The 22387-nt window shown below is 41.7% G+C and overlaps 1 protein-coding gene across 1 annotated transcript in view; it reads left to right on the top strand.

The window, feature by feature from the left end:
* Positions 1-22387, top strand: part of LOC115621697 (RYamide receptor) — an 81458-nt gene that overhangs the window by 27280 nt on the left and 31791 nt on the right. Inside the window, exons 2-4 of the mRNA XM_030515403.1 lie at positions 2155-3347; positions 5513-5629; positions 8440-8638. Of these exons, the coding sequence (XP_030371263.1) occupies positions 2680-3347; positions 5513-5629; positions 8440-8638 (984 nt within the window). The 5' untranslated portion in view covers positions 2155-2679. The remainder of the gene's footprint in view (positions 1-2154; positions 3348-5512; positions 5630-8439; positions 8639-22387) is intronic.

Raw genomic sequence — 22387 nt, 5'->3', positions numbered from 1 at the left:
TTTTCGGCGCGTGGGTACTGGAATCTGGCGAAATAATTGATAAAGCATCCCCGTCCCGAAAATGACGAAAAACGAGTCGCACACACGCATACACACTCAAACATGCTTTTTTGTTGACTTAGCTGAGCCTCGGCAAGTGTCTCATTATTGCGCTGAGATAAGCAATTTACTCGCTCGATATCCTTATCCTGTTTTTTTTTAACAACAACGTGCACACATGAGTAATGGAAGCCTGAACGCCAGCCTAGCGACCATTGTGAGAGCTTCTGTGCCAGACGATGTCAGAGTTTATTAAATGACAGACATCAAGGACGTTAAAACGATGCGAAATGAAACGCATCGAAAGCCAAAATGAGAAATTGTGAAATCGGGAGGCCAAAGTTTAAATGACTTCGTTCACATTTCGCGCATCAGTCATTAAGAGACAGAAAGTCATTTTGCATTGACATTTTCGATTTGCTGCTGTAATTGTTCCTTTCCGCTTTTTCCTCTTCTGGTGTCAAAGACCTTCTCTGGATTATAACCAGTTCATATAGCGTCTCAGACTCCTATACCTTTAAGTATCGTTGCTTTGTTTGCCAACTCAATTTTCAAACGATTTGAACCCCAACGGAGAGCTCAGAGAACTGCTTGTTCATGTCTATCTATTGCATGACCAAGTAGACAAAATATTAGGTTTAAAAGGTTCACACACGCATATTCTTATATCAATTGCTTGTCCATTTAATTTTTGTGGCATTTTTGCTTTTTTCATCTCCTCTTGGAATGTCTGGGTCGGCAACCTACGAGCACAAGCTTGTGTGGATGGCCACATAGCATCTATGTCCATTAATCACGGGACACGACAACACTTTGGAATCTCACTTTGTGCGTGATATACGAGAATGTATGTACGTAGGTTCGAGTATATAAGTGAACAGCATTGATTTCTGTTGGTTTTATATGCCCACAAGTCACTCTATATATCATATTGTACTCGTAACTTGCCTGCGATGGCCATTTATGGCTTATATGTACTTGTAAATAGTACAAAATCGATTGTTGGTTGTTGCTTGTTGGTTAAAGAATTTAGCTTTAAGGCATGTACAGAAGTCTCTATTATTCACAAAACCTGAATTTGCAGAATTAAATATATTATTTATCAATTAAATAAATAGTGTACTTTGGTGTAATCGTTACCTTTTATTTATTATTTATGTACTAAGAATATAAAACTACATTTGAGAAAAATATTTTCTTTCAACGACAATATACTTAATATAAACTGATTGTGTACAGTTCTGATACTAGTTTATTTTTAAAGTTGGTTATCTTTAAATACCTCGGCATGCTTCCGCTGTTTTCCGTAAACAAATAATTTATGTTTCAAATCCATCGAATAAATTATATGTAAAATTAAAAATATCCCTATCAGCACATAAATATTAGTAGCTCCACTTAAGGAAACGAATTGAACTATATGTCATTTTTATTATGTTATTCCAAAAATTTCTATGCAGCTGCACGTTAAGCTATTTATTTTTCATGCGGCAAGAACTCATGAGAAACATTAAACAACATGTACGCGCAATATTATATTCCTTAAAAGTCTGAAACAATGCCCATTAAGGTAAGCAACTCTGTAGGGATCTGTTCTCAAGTTACCGCTGCTTTTTCGCACTTCTGTCGCAGCTAGAATCGGGGAGAAGGTATGCAATTTTGTGCGCAAAGTACGACCCATTAGTCAACACAATCTGGCAAGTGGTTTATCAGACGCCAAACCTCATGCTTTCTCCATGGAATGTTGGAGCGTTGTGTATACATTTTAGCAATTTAGCTTGAGCTCTTTATTTTTTTGGACGGGCAATCGGCAAGTGTTACGAGTTGATTGATCTGTCTGCGTTACTGTTCCCATTAGGAGGAATACCTTCGCTTAATATGCCGATATATGCAACATCTTCGAAGAGTGAGTCGATTGCGACTACTGTCTCTTATATAGGTACTGCCTAAGAGTATGCTTTGCCCTTCTGCGGGGCTTCGATTGAGAAGCTTTGCTGCTCAAGTAGTTACTAGCATAAGTACACAATTTCTTGCCACTTGGAACTTGATAACTTTGCAACTAGGCAATCAAAATAGTTTGACGTTTTAACTAATTGCACATCTTTTTGCTTACAGGAGTCGGCTTCTTGTCCAGCGCTGGCAAAGAGGATTTAGTTGTGGACAATTAATTAAAACCGCAAATTCATTACACAACCGCAGGGCGTACGGAGCACGAAGGCGCCCGAACAACCACTTGCCCACCCACCAACAACACAACTGCAAAACCACACACCCACACGAAGTGGTGGCAAATCTATTCGACAACGAAGCCAATTCCTGCTCAGCGTCCTCCCTTTACGTGCCCACGAAATAGATAACTAAATCGACTTTATGTGGATGCTTGGCACAAACTGAGGAGATTTTGTTTTGTGTTTTGGCAAGGATTTCATTTTGCTCAAATGCAATTATGCTGCCAAGCACAACAAAGCCAGAGTCGGAGCAGAAGACACTTATGCACGCAACAACAGAGGAACTTAACCGAAAACTTTGTAGCACAGTTAAGACACTGAAATCCACTTAAGAATTTGTGGCCCGCTTCGACAGTGAATTGGGCGAGTGATACAGACGGAGTGGTATCTATTAAGCAAGAGCTAAATCGCAATGATGCTTGGCAGTCTGATGTTGCACAGTCGGCGCACGGGCCTGGAAAGTAGAGTATTGCTAAGCGATGACAGTCTCTACTACATAGCCCCGCAGCAGCCACTGCTCCAAGGCACCGACGACTATCAAGAGGCAGCATCTATCGCTGCCTCTCTCCTCTACAACGAATCCTCTACAGAGCTGGCAACTACCGATGGTGATGCAACGGCTGCAGCGTCCTACGTCTATTCAACCACACCCGCCACCGAGCGCCTCAATGTGACGCTGCTGAACATTACTTGCGAGGAAGTGGAGTCCGATGATCTCTGGTCCAGTGTATACTTCAAGAGCGCTGTATACCTGCTGTACATTCCCATCTTCATATTTGCGCTTCTGGGCAACGGCATTGTCTGCTACATCGTGCAGTCGACGCCACGCATGCGCACAGTGACGAACTACTTTATAGCCAATCTGGCGTTGGGGGACATTCTGATGTCCCTCTTTTGCGTGCCCTCCTCCTTCATATCGATCTACATTCTCAACTACTGGCCCTTTGGCATTGTCCTGTGCCATCTGGTAAACTACTCGCAAGCAGTCTCGGTCCTGGTCAGTGCCTACACACTGGTGGCCATCAGCATCGACCGATACATAGCCATCATGTGGCCATTGCGACCACGCATAACGAAGCGGTAAGGTAGTAGTATTATTTGTTATTTCACAGTCTGCAAAGCCTTTTCACAATTTTTCAACTGTATTTACCACGTAACTTAAATACCTTAAAATGTTTAGAAAAGTAGCACAAATGACGTTAGACCATCAGTGTGTGAAAATCTCATTAGTAGCACTTAAGGACAACGGCGACAATTGCTGGGCAGCTGGTGGTTTTAACTTTGTTACTACCCTTCTGTTTTCTTTCGTTATTCCTTTTTTACTTGCCGCCAACGAAATAATGAACCTTCGTTGATTTTAACCAAAATGTATATTCCTTCTCCATTTTTTGCTCTTCATTCTAGTATGCTTTCGCTTAAAGCGTTTTTAATAATTTAATCATTTTAGTTGGCTTAAGTATAACACATAGTAGCTGAGCTCTTCTTGTAAATCAAAAGTCTTACGCATATTCCTTTCGGCTGCACCAGGCAGAAATTAAAAAAAAGAAGTGGAGAAGCTGAAGTCGGCTGCCTGGACTTTAAAGTACTCTTATTTGTACAATAATAAAATTGATAAAAAAAATTACCATTGTAATTTTTTTTTGTAATAAGAAAATTGACTAGAAGGGCGTGGATTTTTAAAACACTTGTACTTACTATATAAGGCAACATTTTCTGTCTCTAGCTCTTAAAGTCTTTGAGATATACATAAGTACATAGGTGTAGTTATGGAAAATCTGAAAAATAAAATATAAGTAAAATATATATATAATAATCCAATTACAAAGGAGCCAAATAATCTGTTTATAGAGTAAATTGAGTATGATGCTAAGTAAGTAGATTGACATACTCGTACTACCTTTAAATATATTTAAAATTTTAATTTTTAGATATGTTCGTATATGTTGTTTTTTTTAAGAGTGCTTGTCGGTGTGGGGCAAGGAATTTTTTATTGCCATTTTCGCTCTTTTTGGGCATAATATATAACATTCTGGTGGGTCACAAAAACGGTAGCTTAACGGATTCTGGTAATAGACTAACGAAGTCCGATCTCTTCTGAGTGGCAAGAGTTGGAGCTCAGGTCAAATCCGCTTTAAGTGTTTTAGGTGATTTTCGACATGCGTTTTGCAAAATACGTTGGGCTTTCAATTAGCGTTGGAATTAATTGCCGTCACATAAAACCAAGAGACGAGAATGCCAGCCACGGCATTTGTTGAGGCCACCCCACGCACTTGAAGCTCAGCTATTTGTTGAGTGGCCGCTTGTGTATTTGCATTAGCATTGTGTGCGTGCCAATGTGAACATTTGGCTGCTTCCGTGTCCATGTGATCTAAATGGCATACTCCTCGAATTTTTTAGGTGTCGCCATGAAATGAAAGCGAAAACTGGCGCCGACTTTTCCGCTGCAGCGAGCAATGCTTTCGAGCACGTACGTGGCTGTGCGGCGTTAATTGGTTTAAACAGTAATCCAAGACACTTGGTCAACAGGGTCCCGTATGCTATCGTTGATCGTAGCTGCTGTGGAAATCCTGGGCGCTTCGTTTGCTGGCCCGGCTACGTCAATTTGCTTTGTAACGGGATATTTTGCCGCTTCTCCTTTTTGGCCGACACAGTCAACGTGCGTTTTATGCTCCAGGCCTGCTTAATGACGGTTTGATGTGGCCAAGACAGCGGCACTGGGGCCAAAATGACAAGGGAAAGGCCTAGTAATAAGCTTCACGCGCTGTCAATGAGTTTCTGTTTGTGTGAGTGTGGCTTTCGTGGCAGGCGCAAATATTTACTCAACATAAAATAAATAAAGTTAATAATTATTCAACGTGGCTATAATTTACGCACTCTGGCATACTGCCCCTGCCCAACAGCACACGCACGCACACCCTCAGGCGCCGCCGTCTCGCTGGGAAATTAAACACTTACTTGATATGGGCCATTATCACGACTGCCAGCCGTACAGTTCTGCCGCGGGGCCCAGACACACAACACACAATACACACCACATGACGTATGCGTAATACGAGTGACAGACGCAGCCATCACTCATACGACATGCTGTGCACACATTCCCCGGCTGCCCACAAGAATATGTTATGTTTTATGTTTGTAAGCTGTCGCTTGCTCGTGTGTTGCTGTTCATATAAAATATTTAAAGGCAAATCAAATATACTTATCCTTCACTTATACAGTTTCTCACATTCTTCTGCTTCCAGCTATGCAAAGTTTCTCATCGCAGGCGTTTGGTTTATAGCTCTGGCGACGGCATTCCCAATTCCCGTCGTCTCCCGTGTGGTCTTGCCAACTTCCTTTTGGCACGAGAAATGCGAGAAGTAAGTATCTAGGAGCTGACAATACCATAAATAACTTACAAGAATGCTACGCTGCAATGCAGGGTACGTGTCGACCTTTATTGTCCCTCTTCCCCCACCCCACCATCATTGCTTAAATGCGTGTGAGTGGCCCTATCGTGCAGTCGCTGCAAAAATCGCATTTAAAAATGACTCCGTGCAATTGTCTGAAGAGTGGCACTTGAAAAGAAATGTGGCGTATTTAAGTCAACGCCAGGGCGTCTTGAACGTGGGCGACAGCACTTGAGCGAAGGCTCTCAGTGAACACAGTGTATAACTAATTCCCATCCACGATCCAAAGCAATGCATTTTTTTATGTTTTTGTTAAATTAGGTCGTGAATAATCAATTCCGAACAACACTCAAGTTATATAACGCCTTTGACAGTTTGAGTCAGGGAGTTTGATTTGCCCGTGCAAACCTCTCACCTTATTAATTAATAGTGGGGAACTCCAAAACTAGCTATAAAGGAAAAAAAAAGTAGCTATCAAATTAAAAACCCAGATTTACTCCGACTCCCAGAGATGTCCATGGAATTAATTAAACAGAGGCGGTCCCAACAATAAATAGAACCAAAGAGAGAGAGAGAGAGATAGGGAGTTCTGTATAAATGAATGTATTTTCAAAATTGAAAAAATAAATCACAGGGAAGTATTAAAGTTGTACAATTTATTGAGAGCAAGACAGAGAGCTGAATTAGCAGACAAATGTTTTATAATATTTTATAATGTAATCGAAATATTCTTCAGAAACATAAAAAATAAATTTCAGTTTTCTTTGCAACTAAATTTGAAATACTCTTTAAGAAGCTTCAATTATGAAGAATTAAAAAACCTAGAGCTAATGACGGAATAGAATAACTTTGTGATTTTAGGAAGAATTTGTTTGAAGGAATTTTTCTGTTAGAAAGCAGTCGACTGTCTTATTATGCTATGAAAAGGCGATGAAGCGGATTTCCCCATTCTTATACCACTGTGCTGGCATGTACCATGTAACTGTATTTGAGGATGTGTGCGTGTGTGGGTGGATAAGTGAACGTCATTTGTTGTTTTGGCGTGCGCGCCTCAGAAAATGACCCCAAGAAGCGATAACATCGCAAGTCGAGCTGAAAGCGAAAAGTGCAGGCAGCGACAGTCGAGCAAACTTGGACACGCTCTCAAGTGAACTGCAAATAAATAAATTACACACTTTGCGCTTTTCACTGATGCCTCTTGCTCCAGATGCGAATCCCAGCAGTGGCTCGTTGCGGCTGGGCGAACGTGCCACTCAGTTTCGAGTATGTGGGGAGTGGGCACTTCCTCTCGGAATCTTTTTCTGGTTTGTAAACCAACGAAAATGCGAAAATATTTGCTTGTGAGCCACACACTCTCACGCAGGCACACACGCAGACATGCAAAGCGTTGAGTCATGGCCGCCGAAAGTGGATTCGGTAGCTTCGAGGAAGTGGCCAAGCGTCATATTTTTGATGGAGCCGCTGAATGTAGGTTTAAAGAGTTCGCAGGAAGGACCGCCGCCCACATTTGGTTGCCTTTTCAGCTTCAACATTGTGTAATTTATTTGGGGGAATGTGCACTGCGCACATGATGAGAAATGTACGAGACAATGCTATAAAGAGCTCTACTTAATTAGCCCGTATATAACTCATACCAGTGGTGGCTAGGCACGAACAAACGATGATGGTGGTCAGCAGTGAAGGCCATGTGGGACTCTTTGGCTTGCAGCCAAAAAGCCATCAGATGCAGGCGGTAGCAACATTTGAGGTGCACAGTGGGTGTTAGTTAGTTCTCTACATCTACTTTTTTAACTGAAATTAAAGAACTCCCTTACCCATAGTAAACCACCATCTACAATCAATCATTCTGGACACTTTTTTAAGTTAATTCGCCCGAAATGTCAAATCTTCACCTACCACACCATGGAATAAGAAAAGGCATAGTATAAAAACTTACATCTTATCATCTAACGACCAGTTTGGCAAGAAAATGAAAGTAACTACAAATCTTGTTTCATAATCTCCTACCACTGAAGAATAAACCAATATATATATATATATATTCCGATACTACAGTTTATAGTGCCCCTTCGAGTGGACGATTATGTTATTTGTAGAGCATTGTTATTTTTTTATGACATATTTGTCCAAATTAAGGAAAGATTTCGCTTTACACACTTATATTGTTGGGAAACAGGTAACACATGTTGGTTAAGAACTTCACATTTAGTATCTACCGCTGAATAATAGATTAGGAAATTAGTATGCTTCTACTTACTTCATCTGCTAATATTAAGATATTTCAAAATCTGATCGAGTGTACTTAAGAATCGGATAAATTTGATTTGTGATAAAGCACTCAAAAAAGGAGATTGTTGATCATGTAAATCGTGCAGTTTATAAATATGTAGCTGAAGCGCCTTTATATCGTTTGTATTTTCCCCATTGTACATCGACGCATGTGCAACATTTTGTTGCATGTGCCATACAGTGTCGCAGACTCGGGCTCGTTGTAAAAGCGGGGAGCCGGAATTTCAAGCGCTTAGCATAAAAATGGAGCACTACATGCTATCATGCGTGGCATTGCCATTTCCATTTGTGTATTAGTTTGTGTGTGTGTGTGTGTGTGCGTGGGGTGGATGAATGCGTGTGGCATTTGCCTTAGCTGTGCCAGCCAGCATGTTGTCCAACAAACTAATGCAATTGTATATATCCTGTTTTATTGCATGCTCTGTCGTCCCTCATCACTCACCGCTGTCGTCTTGCGTTGACAACGTTCTAACGTCGACTTTATCCCTTAGATACATTTGCCGTGAGGAGTGGCCCTCCAATGAGCAGTATTACTACTACACACTGGCGCTCTTTACGCTGCAGTTCGTCGTGCCACTGCTGGTGCTCATCTTCACCTATACGCGCATAGCCATCGCCGTGTGGGGAAAGCGGCCTCCGGGAGAGGCGGAGAACTCGCGTGACCAGCGCATGGCTCGCTCCAAACGCAAGGTAAGAACCTCTTTTGCTTACTCATCCCTTTATACTAATGTAAACGAATGTGCTTTGACTCTTAACCGCAAAAACCAATTGTCTGAAAATGGATTTAGTCGCTAGGACATAAACGCAGGGGGTAGGTAGTCAAAACCACACCTTCCCTCCCCACGTACACGTATACACGCAAATATTCTTGGGAGTCTTGTTAGCAACGTCATTGTTCCATATTTATATAGTTTGCGCCCCCACCTCAGAGCAGTGGGCAAGTGGAGCCTTACCCGGCATTTGACTTTTGCATTGCTGTTCAGTGGAGTTCTATTGAAAATCAGATTTGAATAATTTTCTGTTTGTTGTGCACTTTCCACTTCAGTGCCTTGGCCTTGACAATGCTCAAATGTCCTTCCCTTCCCTGCACACCTAGCATTCTCCAGAAATGCTTCCATTCTGTCAGAACTTTAAAGTTGCAGTCGTCCGCATATCCATCTTGTGTTTCCTCTTTGTGCATCCAAGGTGTAAAAATTTCTGGAGCGTACGCAAGTATTTCATTTTGAAGTGAATTGCTAAAGAATTGAAAACAGTATATCAATGTCTGAGGAAATTAAGTGGCATATTCAAATTGCACTATGTGCATATTGATAAACATCAAATATTGCGAGTTCATTTCATATTTGTCCTGTTTTCCAATTAAAGTTGACAGCCACTTTAAGATGCGTTACAGTTCTATACAATTTGGTCATCTTCCAGTTGATGGCACTGCAGCGACTACCAAGTAATGCGCCTGAAATAGAAAATGGATGTGCGATTGAATTTAACAATTGTTTTCATTTGCGTTTTTTTCTAAATTAAAAGCAGCAGAAGAGGACCCTCCAACAACAAGAATGTAACTTAGGCATTTAGTAATTTCATATATGTATAGTATAGTATTTCATGGCAAATGTTATTTGCGTAATCAGGGTACTCGCCACAATCTGCTCCGAGTACAGTTCAACTCACTTAGCGATTAATTTAATTGACACTCTTCGGAACTCGCAATAAACTTTTACTGGCTTTTAAATCATTATATTTATATCTGATTATCTGTTGGGGCTCTTCACTTGAGAAAATGTGCAAAATCACGCATACGCCATGGTGCCAACTGCTTCCCAAGCTTTACATTGCCGCCACCGGGCAATTAAGATACCGAAGTCCATCAGCTAAAATTTTAATTTTACATTGCCTTTTAACAGTGCTGACTATTACGATTTAAGCCACTCAAGACGAGAGGGCGGTAGCGTTTACATTGAAGCTGGTTCCAAAGTGTCCACTGGACACAAGAAATTTGCTAATCATTTCGAGAGCCACTGGGAAATATTGTATTTTTGCGAAGTGCCTTAAAGGAAATTTTCAACTGGCGCCGGCGTCTGGTCACAAAGGAAAGGTGTTGAAAAACAAGCAAGAAAATTTAATTAAATATCGTTTAGTCAGCCATAATAAAAACGTCTCTGTACTAACTGAGGGGCAGGCAAAAAAATGTTGAGAAGAGACTCGCGACGGGCTATTCGAAAAGAAATCGCCAGTCATTTGTTGCTTATTTCTGGTGCTGCCTTTCTGTCTTTCTGTCTTTGGCTGTTTGCTAGTTTCGATGTTGCATTTTAAAGGATTGCCAAAATTGACCAACAGAGCTGCAAGCACAAGGCAATAACAACAAAGTTGTTGGCAGTCGGCAGTTGGCAGCGAAACGGAAAGTGAATGGCTTCGAACGGCATTGGACAGAGACAAAGAATGCCGGGTTGTGATAGGTAGGCAGGTCACTTGTACAGTGCTGCTTGTCTAACACGAAAATGCGGAAACTGAAATGAACCGAAGATGTGCAACTAAACTACAAATATGTATATCCGTAAATATTATTGTAGGATTTTCTGCCAATTGGAAAACTGTCTAGGCTATTTCAGAATGGATTGTACATATGTGATTGCAATGGCAACTTGTCCAGATATTAAATATAATATATAAATCGAAGGATATACATTTATTTTCCAAGTTGTTTGCGAAGATGTTCGACCGTAGAATCAGATGCGTCCGCCTTCGGCGCGTATTGAGTAATATCTGTGGTCTAACTGAATGGTGGGCGCAACTAAAGTTGTTGTTGCTGCTACTGCTGATTGCTGCTGCAACCGCAACACAACACCGCCATCATTATCATCATCGTCGTAGTCGACGTTATGGTTGTCAACGTAGTCGCAGCTGGACAAGTGCCATGAACTGGCGGAGACAGGAGGGAATGCTTTGGCTCAGTTTTTCCCATTGATTCATTTCTTTCCTCATTTTCTGCTCCGCTCTTTTTTGTTTTGTTTTCATTCTGCAGATGCGCATACGCTTCGACGAGTTGGCAAATATGGCACTAATAATTGCCAGCCATCGAGCTATCAGTAGCCGAAAAAGTATCTGACGGATGTCGTTTGCGGCAGCTGCGATTGATGGCAAGACATCATGCGCAAATATTGACGCTGGGAAATGAATCGAAATGAGATTTCAAATAAAACCACGTGGAGAGGTGGAAAATGCATCGAAGCAAAGCGAATAACTGCAGCTATCTAATTCGATTTGCTGTGTCGCATACTCGTAAATCTCTTAAACAATCCAACCCTGCTCGTGGTCAGCCCACGATTACAGTCACAGGCGGCAGCCACAATTAGCGCCAATATACGACGGTAGGAGCTTCTTCTATGTCTGAACAATCTGCAATTAAATTGGCAATAAAGCGGGGAGGCTCGTTTGACGACTGGTTACGTGGTCGTCACCCGCATTGCTCCCCGTACCGAGTGCCAGACAATTTCCTGAAACCACAAAGCAGTCGTTGCGGCGCGACGCGAGAAGACACGAGTAGGTGCCATCTTCAGCCTTTGCCTCAACTTCAGCCTCAGTTGCAGACACAGATGAAGCGCAGTTGCAGCTTTGGCACGTACAAGGCACCAAGTATGAGGTGCATGCGCCGCATAAATCTTTCTCATTTATTTATTTAAGATACATTAAAAGTGGCTTGGTGGCTGCCGCTGGGCTAGGGGCCCGAGTGGGTAACATTGTGACGCGACAACAGCTGCGCATGCGCCTTGTGATTATATGAGCATTATGCGCAATTTGGCACGCTGGCGACGCGGCTAGACTGCCCGACCCACTGCAGCAGGAAGCATAAGCACAAGCAAAGACGCAGCTGCATCGCTCGATGCCTGCATCTTTGTCTTATTGTCATGCCACAGACGTGCTGCTCCTCATTGACTTTGCTCGGCAAAATCAGAAATCAATTTGGCCGCTGGGAATCGAAGCAACGGCGGCGTTGCGGTTGGCTTGATGGCTCAGTTGGTGGAGGTCACATGGGTGACGAAACAGCATCGTTCACTTGATATCGACACTGGGGGTTAAGCGCTATGGCTGGTGTCAGTTTCCAATTGGTTAAGTTATTAAGTGAGCCGTCAGATTGCTCCAACAATTAGGGTGTTTCTTGATCTCAAATCGACGCACTTATTTGGTAATGATAGAAGCCAGTTGTGAAGGAATCCTATCTTCTGCCTCGGTTTATTTCAGTATTTGACTGAAGACCAATTGTTAAATTTGTTTAACACAAAAATTTGTATGTCTGCTGATATATTCCTATTAAGTCAAATCTATCATACATTTGATTGGTCATAAATTCTAAAAACTGCACGTCTTTTTAAATATTATAAAGTAAAAAAGGCGTCAACTGTCCCGTCTATCCTTTACTATTATTTAAATTAATTAAAAAGTGGTATTGGCAGCAACTCTGCACTAACCCGACCTGACATGTTCAACAATGGGGTTGTTATTCAACTGACTTGTGTGCTGCGTGAAACATTATCCCAATTATTCAAAGATTCCTCACAGGAGGTCAACCGTTTGCGTTTTATGTTTTCGACGAGCTGCAATTTTATTGTCATAAAACTCATGTGCAATATTTTCAAAATTTTCTATGACAACAGACAAATTTTGGTCGTTGTCAGGCTGCAATTGGCAGTTGACTCAAACAAATTGCCTCGAAATAAATCAATGACAGGCGAAGTGCAGCGCCTGTGACTGTGACTGCGACTGCGACTACGACTGCGACTGCGATGGTGGCAGCACAGACAGACAGAAGAGAGACGTGAGCGTGAGTTGAGATGGCGATTTATTTTTTCGTGAAGAAGTCGCGTGCAGAACAAGCGGCGGCAGCTGAAAAACTGGAAGACCAACAACGGAGATATAAATGCAGAGATAAACGAAAACGAATGGCAGCCAGGGATAGTGAGAGGGAAGTGAGGAATTTCGGAGTTCAGGGGTTGTTGCTGTTGTCGAGACTAATTGCAGACTTTATTACTGTTATTGTTGTTGTGGAGTTGTTGGTGGAGTTGCAGCTTTTATCTTTTAATTTGCCACAAAACGCACAAAGTGTGCGGAAGCATTTACAAACATACATACATGTATGTATGTATGTATGTATGTATGTATGTATGTATGTATGTATGTATGTATATATGTGAGGCTGTCAATATCTGTGTGTGGGTGTGGATGAGGATAGACACAACAGTTGCCAAGCCTGGGAACCCTCTCACTTTTTTCCCGTGCTCTTCCCATTGTCTGTGTGTGTGTGTGGTTGTGCGTGTGTGCTTGTGATGATGGAGATGATGCGACCAAGCTGCTGCTGTTGGCAGTGTCTCAGCTGTTGCCGCTGCTGCTTTTTCCTCTGCTGCCTGGCTGCTTGCTTGCTGGATATGACACAGATTACGTAATTTAAAATTAACATTTTAACACAATTCAACAGAAACGGACGATGGCTGCAACTGCGACTGCGACTGATGCTGAGACTGAGACTGCGACTATGACTGGACGGCTAAGTCGCAACTGCAGACGACAAAGCAAAGCAAAGCAAAGCAAAGCAAAGCAAAGAAAAAACCTAAGGCGAACAAAAACATCAAATGCGGACGCAACCCGTTGCCAGTCGTCAATATCTGCCTCGGCTTGGACTTGCCCATGTCTGGCCAACTCATCAGTCTTTGTTGTGGCGTGGTCGCGCACACATACACACACACACACAACATACATATGTATACACACCTATGTATTTGTACTCTCGTCTGGCCGGAGGCTCAGTTGCAGCTGCCGGCGACGTGCACCAGCGAAGAGACTCGTCTCGGAGGAGGACAGTGCCGGTGACTAATACAAATACTAATGCATATCTGCTTCGTTTTTATGTCTATGGCTATGTTTACGTGCTTGTGTGTGTGCGCAATAAGTTACGCCTCTTGCTGTCAATTATGCAATTAATGCTTTACGTACGGTACGAACAAGAAGCAATCGCATTAACGGCATCGCAGTCAAATGAGGCAAATTTCCTATTAGGCAGTCAGACCCATACAATGGGCGTCCATTTAGCAGGAAACATTTGTGACAGGCAGCTCAGTGTGGAAAGAAGGAGGACGATTGGGTCGGGCTCCTGCCGGCTTTGACTAATGCACATCTCGACTATCCCGACTGCTGCCATTTAGAGTATCGTGCTACCAAGCTGTGGGAAGATATTCCAATGAGCAGCGCAGATATAACAACTTTCCATAGTTCAAATTTATGGTATCGAATATATTTTTATTGGAAGACGAAAAGAAATTTACTTTGTTTGCTAACGAAAGCATTATCCCGTAATCGAAAGGAACGCACAAAAATATGTTTTTTCAATTATTTATAAAAAGCTAAATTAGGTAAATAAGGGACATACTTGTATGTTTATGTACCGTTACAGCATTGTGTCGTCGGCATGGGCGTCTAGTCTCGTTGCTGGTATTACGAGGAGTACTGTGTCTTGTAGTGGTGATGAGCCTTGGAGTTGGTCACGCGACGAGGCAATCGGTAAATTTGACTTACACTGCGATTCACACAAATACTGACACTATTTTCATATTGGTTGTACTCCGATTGTTGCTGTCAGTCTGCAACTTTGGAGCGTCATCGTGATAAGTCAGCATTTTTATTGTTTCTCTTGGCTGATTGTTTTTTCTCATTTGGACGTTTGAATGCAGCTATACCTGCTGCGTTTTTCTTATAATCGAGTGAGTCTAGCAATTAGTCGACTATGAATTGCAATTCGTGCAACAAATTTGGGAAATGTTTCGAAAATATTGACAAAATGTGGGAAATCAACATAAACAAACGCCTGCGGTAATTTATAAAACGCAATCATCATTGATAAATACAATTATCGCACCTAGAGCGTACAAATTTAACATTGCAACAAAACGTTCACTTCTCATCTTCAGTTCACAAAACATATACATTTATAGATGAATGGTATTTGTTGCATTACCATAAACTTTGCATTTAATTCTATAGTTGAACATTTAGAAGCATATGTGTACAAAGTTATGGAACGACTCATCAATGACGTCTAGTTACAGGCGTAAAGAGTCGAGTTTGCATTGTTTTCAAAAACAATACCAAAAGATTGAATCTGTATAATCCGATTTCCATACTTTTCACTGATAAACTACTTTTCTTTTATGGATTAGCATTGAAGTCTGGTTGAACTCAATTTGGTTTGCGATTGAGATAAATGGCAGATAATGTACTTCGATTTAAATTTCCACATCAGTTTTTAAATTAATTGCTACAGCCATTAAAAGCCATTAGAAATATCACCTTAAAGATAAAACGTTTAGACCAAGCTCTTCCCAATAGTACGAGTACGTGTATATACGTGAATATGTCCTAACCCATTGACACCAACATTTTAGCAATTAAAATCATTGCATAATTACTGGCATTTCTAACTGACTGGCCATTACGTGAAAATATAAACGCAAAGTCGCAATAAATTATTCTTCAAATAGAAAGACATTAACATTCGAGTTTATGGCCAGTTTCGTTAAAATGTTTACTCGGCTATTAAATTGGTCAGACGACGGCCATTTTTGCCGTTAATCAATAAAACTAAAAGTTGTGTTCATTCTACCAAAAGTTGCAAAGCTGCCAACAGAAGCAGCAGTTGCCAACGGTACCTCTTCTTCCTCATGGTTGCATTCTGGTGGCGAGCCATAAATTAGCGAATTAATGTTCGTAAATTAAACAGAGCTTCTAATTGAGGCTCGCAAATAAACAGGCAAGAGTACACAAGGTGCTGGTTCTTTACGCGCTAAACCCATAAATTGCAGCCGAAATTGAAGACGAAAACTCGTGCCACTCGACTCATACTTGTCCGGGGATCTGAGCGCAATCGACGTTGATTTTTATATTTAACTTTATTTCAGTTTTCAACGTTTACCTCAAAGCCCACAAAAAGACAAGTCACAAGACCGCCAACACCATCGCCGCTACCACCAGTGGGTTGTTGCCAAGGCGGCTTCAATGTGCGCCGCATGACTTGCTCCATTGCCATTGAGAAGCGTTGTGGCAAAAGTGATGGCACTGTCGCTGCCGCTGCCGCTGCCGCAGCCGCTGTCGCTGCTATTGCGGCTGCTGTCACGGCTTCTGCAAGTTGCAAGTTGGCCGACAGCCGCCGTGTAGTGTGTTTGTTGTTACTTGTACATCTGCTCATTGTAGCTTCTGCTGTTGTTGTTGCTGTTGTTGTTTCTCGTGTTACATAAAGAAACATCTTGTCGGTGTGTTTGTCTGCGCATTCCCAACCACCTCTCCCCCTCTCCACAAACACGTTTATTCTACTTTGAAAAGTGAAAGGTAGTGGGCCTGCATTCAAGATTTTGGACGAGGCATGCGAAATCCGTGTCAGTGACGCACTAAAAATGCATCAACAGCCGCCAGGGTGCCAGCCATGAACACACACATTTTAGAGCTGGCATTAAACAGCGCCACAAGTCGAGCAGCCGCCCGGCAGTGTGACCCAAGACTAAGCACTTACTCGAACAGACACATTTGCACAGCAATTAGTCGGGCAAGGAAATAGACAAAACAGATTTCAATGTGAGAGCAACTTGTTTTAATGGCAAGCTCAATTGCTAACAACATGGGTGAAATGGAGCTTCAGCTACAAAGGAAGAGGCACCAGAGGGCTCTGTTAATTGTACAATGGGATGAAATCAAAAATTTCTAATGCAATCCACACAAAATATTCATATATTTATAGCCTGTACCCAAAGGGTGAAAGGCTATACTAGTTTTGTGCGCATGTATGTAACACACAGAAGGAGGCGTGGCAGACCCCACAAAGTATATATATTCTTGATCAGGATGAGAAGCCGAGTCGATATAGCCTTGTCCGTCCGTCCGTCTGTCCGTCTGTCTGTCCGTCTGTCTGTCCGTCTGTCCGTATGAACGCAAGGATCTCAGAAAGTATAAGAGCTAGAATAACCAAACTTGGTTTCCATATTCTCCTAAGACCGAGAAAGTACGAGTTTGAGTTTTTTTTCGATGCACCCCCCCACTCCCCCGCAATTCGTGTTTTTTCTTATAACTTCCGTAATTCTCGGAATTTTGAAATCAATTTTGGTAGGTACATCCAGTTAGTACTAATGTGTCCGTGTGCCAAATTTCATCATGATAGGTCAATTCTGAAGAAAGTTATAGCCATAAGTAAAATCGCTGCTCATGCGCTGCCTGCAGCTCTGTCGGCAGCGCTGCCCGCAGCTGTTGTTGTTGCTGCTGCTTTGGTTCAACTTTGTGCTGCATACATACACGCATATAAACACGCATAGGTACGTGATGTAAATGTATGCTGTTAAAACTAAACATAAACATATATTCTAATTTAATTTAATTAATTAATTCATTAATTTTTTTTTTAATAATTTAATTTTTTTTTTAATTTTTCTTTTTTTGTGGAGAGTACAGGCTATTTTACTGTCGGGCTTGCTCGACTGTAGCGTTCTATCTTGTTTATTTATTGTTTTCCGTAGTACAAGATTCACTTTAAATTCAAATTCTTTGTTGCGCTTCAATACCCAATCAAATCTGCATATAAATGCCAGTCCCGACTCATCCCCCCATGCAAACAGGACTTCCTCAATCTGATACTAGTTCTTTACAAGGTATATATGTGTATTTATATTTAAAATGCTTGTAAAAATGTTGAAAAGTCCTTGGAATAGTAGGTGCTCCTCTTCTCCAGTTGGTTTTGTTTTTTCCTTTTTGCACAGTTCAATAGTTCAATAGGTAGTCAAAATAAAATGCAATTTCATATTTGAGCAACATCGAACTACTTTGGAACGCAGCTTGAAGTATGCTTATTTATTTACGAACTTAATTCTTTTATTCCTGCCTGCTGGTGACCTCATGGTGAATACTTGGCGCCTCCTCCATTCATGACATGCTTTTATTTAATCCGTTTTAAGCCATCGTGCAGTGTTTGTTGTTTCACATGCACGCACACTCAAAGGATGCAATTGCAGGATGTGAGCTAGAGAGCAAAGGACACGTCAACAGTTTAGAAAATAGCAAATAGAGGGAAATGTTTTATATGCAAACGAAGCATGAAATGAAATAAACGCAGAGCCAGTGCGCCATGTGCGTCATCTAGTGATGGCTATTACGAGCAGCCTTTTAATTAAAGTCATCAAATAGGGCAACACACTCGCATTTCCAACCAAGTGTGAGACTGCCTGGAATTATGGGCTTGTACCTTGCACTACACAAAGGGCTGTTTGACCGGGTCAAAGGTGACAGCCCACTGAATGGGACGGATTCTACTATAGTTACTAAGCCAAATACGTGAATGCATGATTTATGATCAGTCCAACTAAAAAAAAAGAACGACTACAATAACTAACACAAAAAGTTGTAACATCCACTGCAAAAACAAAAGCCAAATTAAGAGCCAAATGCGTACAGCAGTTCGTACATCAACTTTGGCAACTCAAAGGCGACCGCGCGATGTAAACAATGCTCCAACAGTTTTTACTTATAGCTACTTTTGTATTACACACAACGGTACAGTGCCCTCCGTGGCCTCCGCGGCCACTTGGCCGGTAGCATGCAACAAAAAGCAACGGGTGCAAACACTTCACACCGCATTAACCCATTTTCGACGTGGTCGAGCAATCTCAAAAAGCACGCCAAATCCGAACCGGACCAGAAAAAACAAAAGCATTGGTTGGTGCTACTGTTGTTGTCGTTGTTGTAGGCGCAAACGCCCAGTACAGCTTAAGTTGTTGTAATTAAAATCTGTAGTATTACAGCAAAATGAAATGGCCATGGGGTCGTCGAAAGTGTACCGGAAGCGGTGTACATTCAAAATTGAAGAGCCTGCCACTTTTGGCTGCCATCGCTGGCATCGCTGGCTGTGACATGCAATGGGCGGTCCGACACCCGACCGCCGACCCGCAATCCCGGAGCACAAAGCCAACATTTTCACACTTTGATGTCGAAAAGTTTGCATTTAACAGCATCGTGAATGATTTATATTGCGGCAATGAAAATCGTCAGACATAAAGACACATAAGAATGAAAGTTACAGATAATTTTATTCCCACGCTGAAGTGTTGCTCTTTATTAGATTAATAACAAGATGCTTTTAGGAAACAGATACATATAAACAATCTGATATGCCTTCTTTCTGGGCAGAATGGAATGAATATTTCTGAACCTACTTGTATTTGGCTTAAATACATTCCGCTTTGCTACTCCTATACTCCTTTTAATTATCACACACACTACTGGCGCTAATCAAAGAAATGTTTCATCCAAATTGGTGCACTATAGTTGCCATAAAATGTATATTAGTTGAAAGGCTGCGGTAGACCCTGTATTAATACATTAGTGATAAATATCAAATATATAGAGAAATGGGTAAAAGTATAAAAAAGGGAGAGGATAAGCATGGAGGCTTTTGCCTTTCACATGTTACTTTATGGAAAAGTAGACGCTTGAACTTGGAGATTGCTGTTTGCTAGAAATATTGTATAATTTTTAATTCTGTGATGAGCTTACCCTTCAATGAGTTTTATGGAGTAAATGAAGGCAACTTTACATAATAGCCAGATGAATTGCCGTGTAAATAAACAAGGCTTAGACATGAATTTAAAAGGCCTACAAAGTTTTAAGTGCCGCCCCATTGGGTCTTTAAGACTCGCAGCAGTTTTGGGAGGGGTATCAAAAAAGTTTCATATGCTTTTAATGGTCATACTCGTAGTAGCAACAGCGGCTTGCCTTAGCTCCGTTTTGTTGTCGCTTCGTTGTATCTCTTGGCTACCGCTTTAAGCCCGTAATTAGTTTACACTTGCGATAATTGCGACATAAATCTTCAACTTCAGGGTGTCGTAATATCAAAAACACACAGATACAGTGGACCACTTGCTGAGATGCACACATATACTTGTATGTGCTGTACCTTAAACTCGTGAAATGGCTTAGATGGGTATATGCCATATGTGTGATTGTCTGTAACACGTATCACTAATGAGGCATGCTTATGGGATATTATGAAAAACAAAATCAGTGGAAGCTTTTTGCTTTCGAACACCCTAAATAATAATAGAACAATTGATAGTTTGAGGCAGTCCCTCTTTTCTGTAAACGGAAAACAGTGTAGATTTCCCTACTTTAAGCCGGGAATCAACGTGCAAGATCTGCAAGACTCTCAGTGTTCACCATGTCTCATATGCGAATCTGTTGAATGTATAGTGTTTCCAAAAGTTTCTGGTGAAATATTTCGTATGTGTGTTTTCTTTTTCAATTAAAATCGTTGCGATTTTTCAGAGGTGCTTTGAAAAAGTTTTCGAGCAAAGGAGTCAGTTGCGGTCAGTATGCAACCCCTCGAATTATAAAAGCTTGCAATAGTTAATAGAAGTACCTTTGGCAAGTTCAGTTCTAGGTAGGTATCTTTCTACACACAGAGTGTTCCATAGTCGCACTAAATTTCCTGCCGTCGCTTTCTACCTCCTTGTGGTGGCTTTTGTCTTTTTTGTTTCATTTGAACACGCTGTCCCCTACTATTCCCATCACACACAACTTTATTTAGTTTGAATCATGCATCTCATGCCAGTCCCGGCCTGTCCCGGCCAGTCCGGGCCTCGGCACCAACAAACGCCAACGACCCATCCGCAGTGCAAAATGATTTGTGGGTCTAATGGCTGGGCTCCCTCGACTGTGCTCCAAAGCGGACTGAATTAGTGCGAGTTCAGTTGAGTTGTGTGGCTTAGAGTGGAGTGGAATGGCTTGGTTAGGAGTTTGTTGTGGCCAGCTTGCTTTTTATTGCAGCGTCGTCGTCACGTTATTTTCAAATAAACAGTAAAACAGTAAAAATAATTTCTGGTCTTGTAAATAAAACCATAAATGTTACCCAATGCACCAGCTCTTCCCCGATCCCCCACATCACCACAGATTCTGTGGCCATAATGGGAGACAGCCAGCTCCAGACGAAACTCCGTTTGCACTTTCATCGCTGTTTGTTTTCTAGCCCGGTTAGTTGCTCTCATGGCGGAAATAATATTGTATTATCATTGCTATGTTAATGCAGTCCCCTCTCGTGTCTCCCATTACTCTGTCTGCGCGGGCCCTTGCAAATCTAAATGGTGGTGCACAGCCTCGAACGGCATCGGACGGTGTCGAACGGCATTATATTGAAGCATGTTTTGGATTTTATCGCGACTCTCGTTTGCAAGAGTTGCAGCTCTTATTTTTTAGTTTCTGCCAATGTTTTTTGCGTGTGTAGCATTAATGGATGCTGCTGATACTGACGTTGGATTTTGTGGAGCCATTAGTAAACAAATAAACAAATGCAGTAGCTGTTAAGTTGCAGAAATAGACTTAAAGCAGTTATTATGCTTCGCGTTCATACAATGTTTCCAAACACAAAGTTTGATTTTATTACTCTGTGTTCTAGAGAACTCTTTACCCGCTCGCCGGATTTATGATGACTTATTGAGTCATTACAATCTGCACGTTTGGTGTATGTGAGTGCATTGGACATTATGCGATTATTATACTAATCGCTTTTGAACTCCGTTCAGTCAAAGACTAGTTAAGCTGAACCTTACTCCCCCTCCAGCGCATTGGTTTGGAATGCGCAATGTAGCTTTAAAATAAATCAATATCAGAATTGCATTTACACGGATGAGATTGCATATTAATGGATTATAGAGGAAGAGAGCCAGTGTTAACGCGGCTGGTTTAAAAGAGAGTTGATACAAGTAGATACAGTTCTTAGGCTTCATACTTGCCAACTGTTTGTGACTTACCTACTTATCATTATAATTGTTTTCTGCTTACAAATAATCGTGACATAACCGAGCAATAAGTAATTCCTGCAAGCAAAAAAGTCAGATTAACAGCTTGGCTTTAAGGAACGAGACTTTCTTAAATTGTCTGGAAAAATGCTATTACAGTGAAAAATGAAAAGCGGTGGGCGAAAATGAAGCACTTTCTCCCACACATCGACCACAAGGCAAACAGTGATTCCGCACACGAACATGAACAGACAAACAAACACGTTGGATAGGGCTCACACTATTGCATCTAAAAGGTACGTATATCGGCCGGCATTACTGGCAATATGGCCGGTGCAATTGGCGCCCGCAATGCCGATGGTCAGTTTAATGAAAACGTGAGCAATAACCGTAATGAGCTTGGCAAATGATTAAAGCTCGGTGGAGCCCCCACTGAGGGCAAACACTGGACCCGCGAGGCAGCTGCCACACTCTGCACTCATCGGTCTCCCATACACACCCATGAACTCCCGTGTTTCCGACAGCATTCCAATATTTTTGTTATTGTTACCACCACCATCGGTGTTGTTTGCTGCATTATTCGCACGGCTGGACCACAGCGCACTCTCGCCTACCGTGGCTAGGAGCCTCT

The sequence above is a fragment of the Scaptodrosophila lebanonensis genome, unplaced genomic scaffold (assembly GCF_003285725.1).
Source record: "Scaptodrosophila lebanonensis strain 11010-0011.00,11010-0021.00 unplaced genomic scaffold, SlebRS2 tig00000024-arrow-pilon, whole genome shotgun sequence".
Classification (NCBI taxonomy): Eukaryota; Metazoa; Arthropoda; class Insecta; order Diptera; family Drosophilidae; genus Scaptodrosophila; species Scaptodrosophila lebanonensis.
Note: the sequence above shows the minus strand (reverse complement) of the source record. Positions and strands in the feature narration are given on the sequence as shown.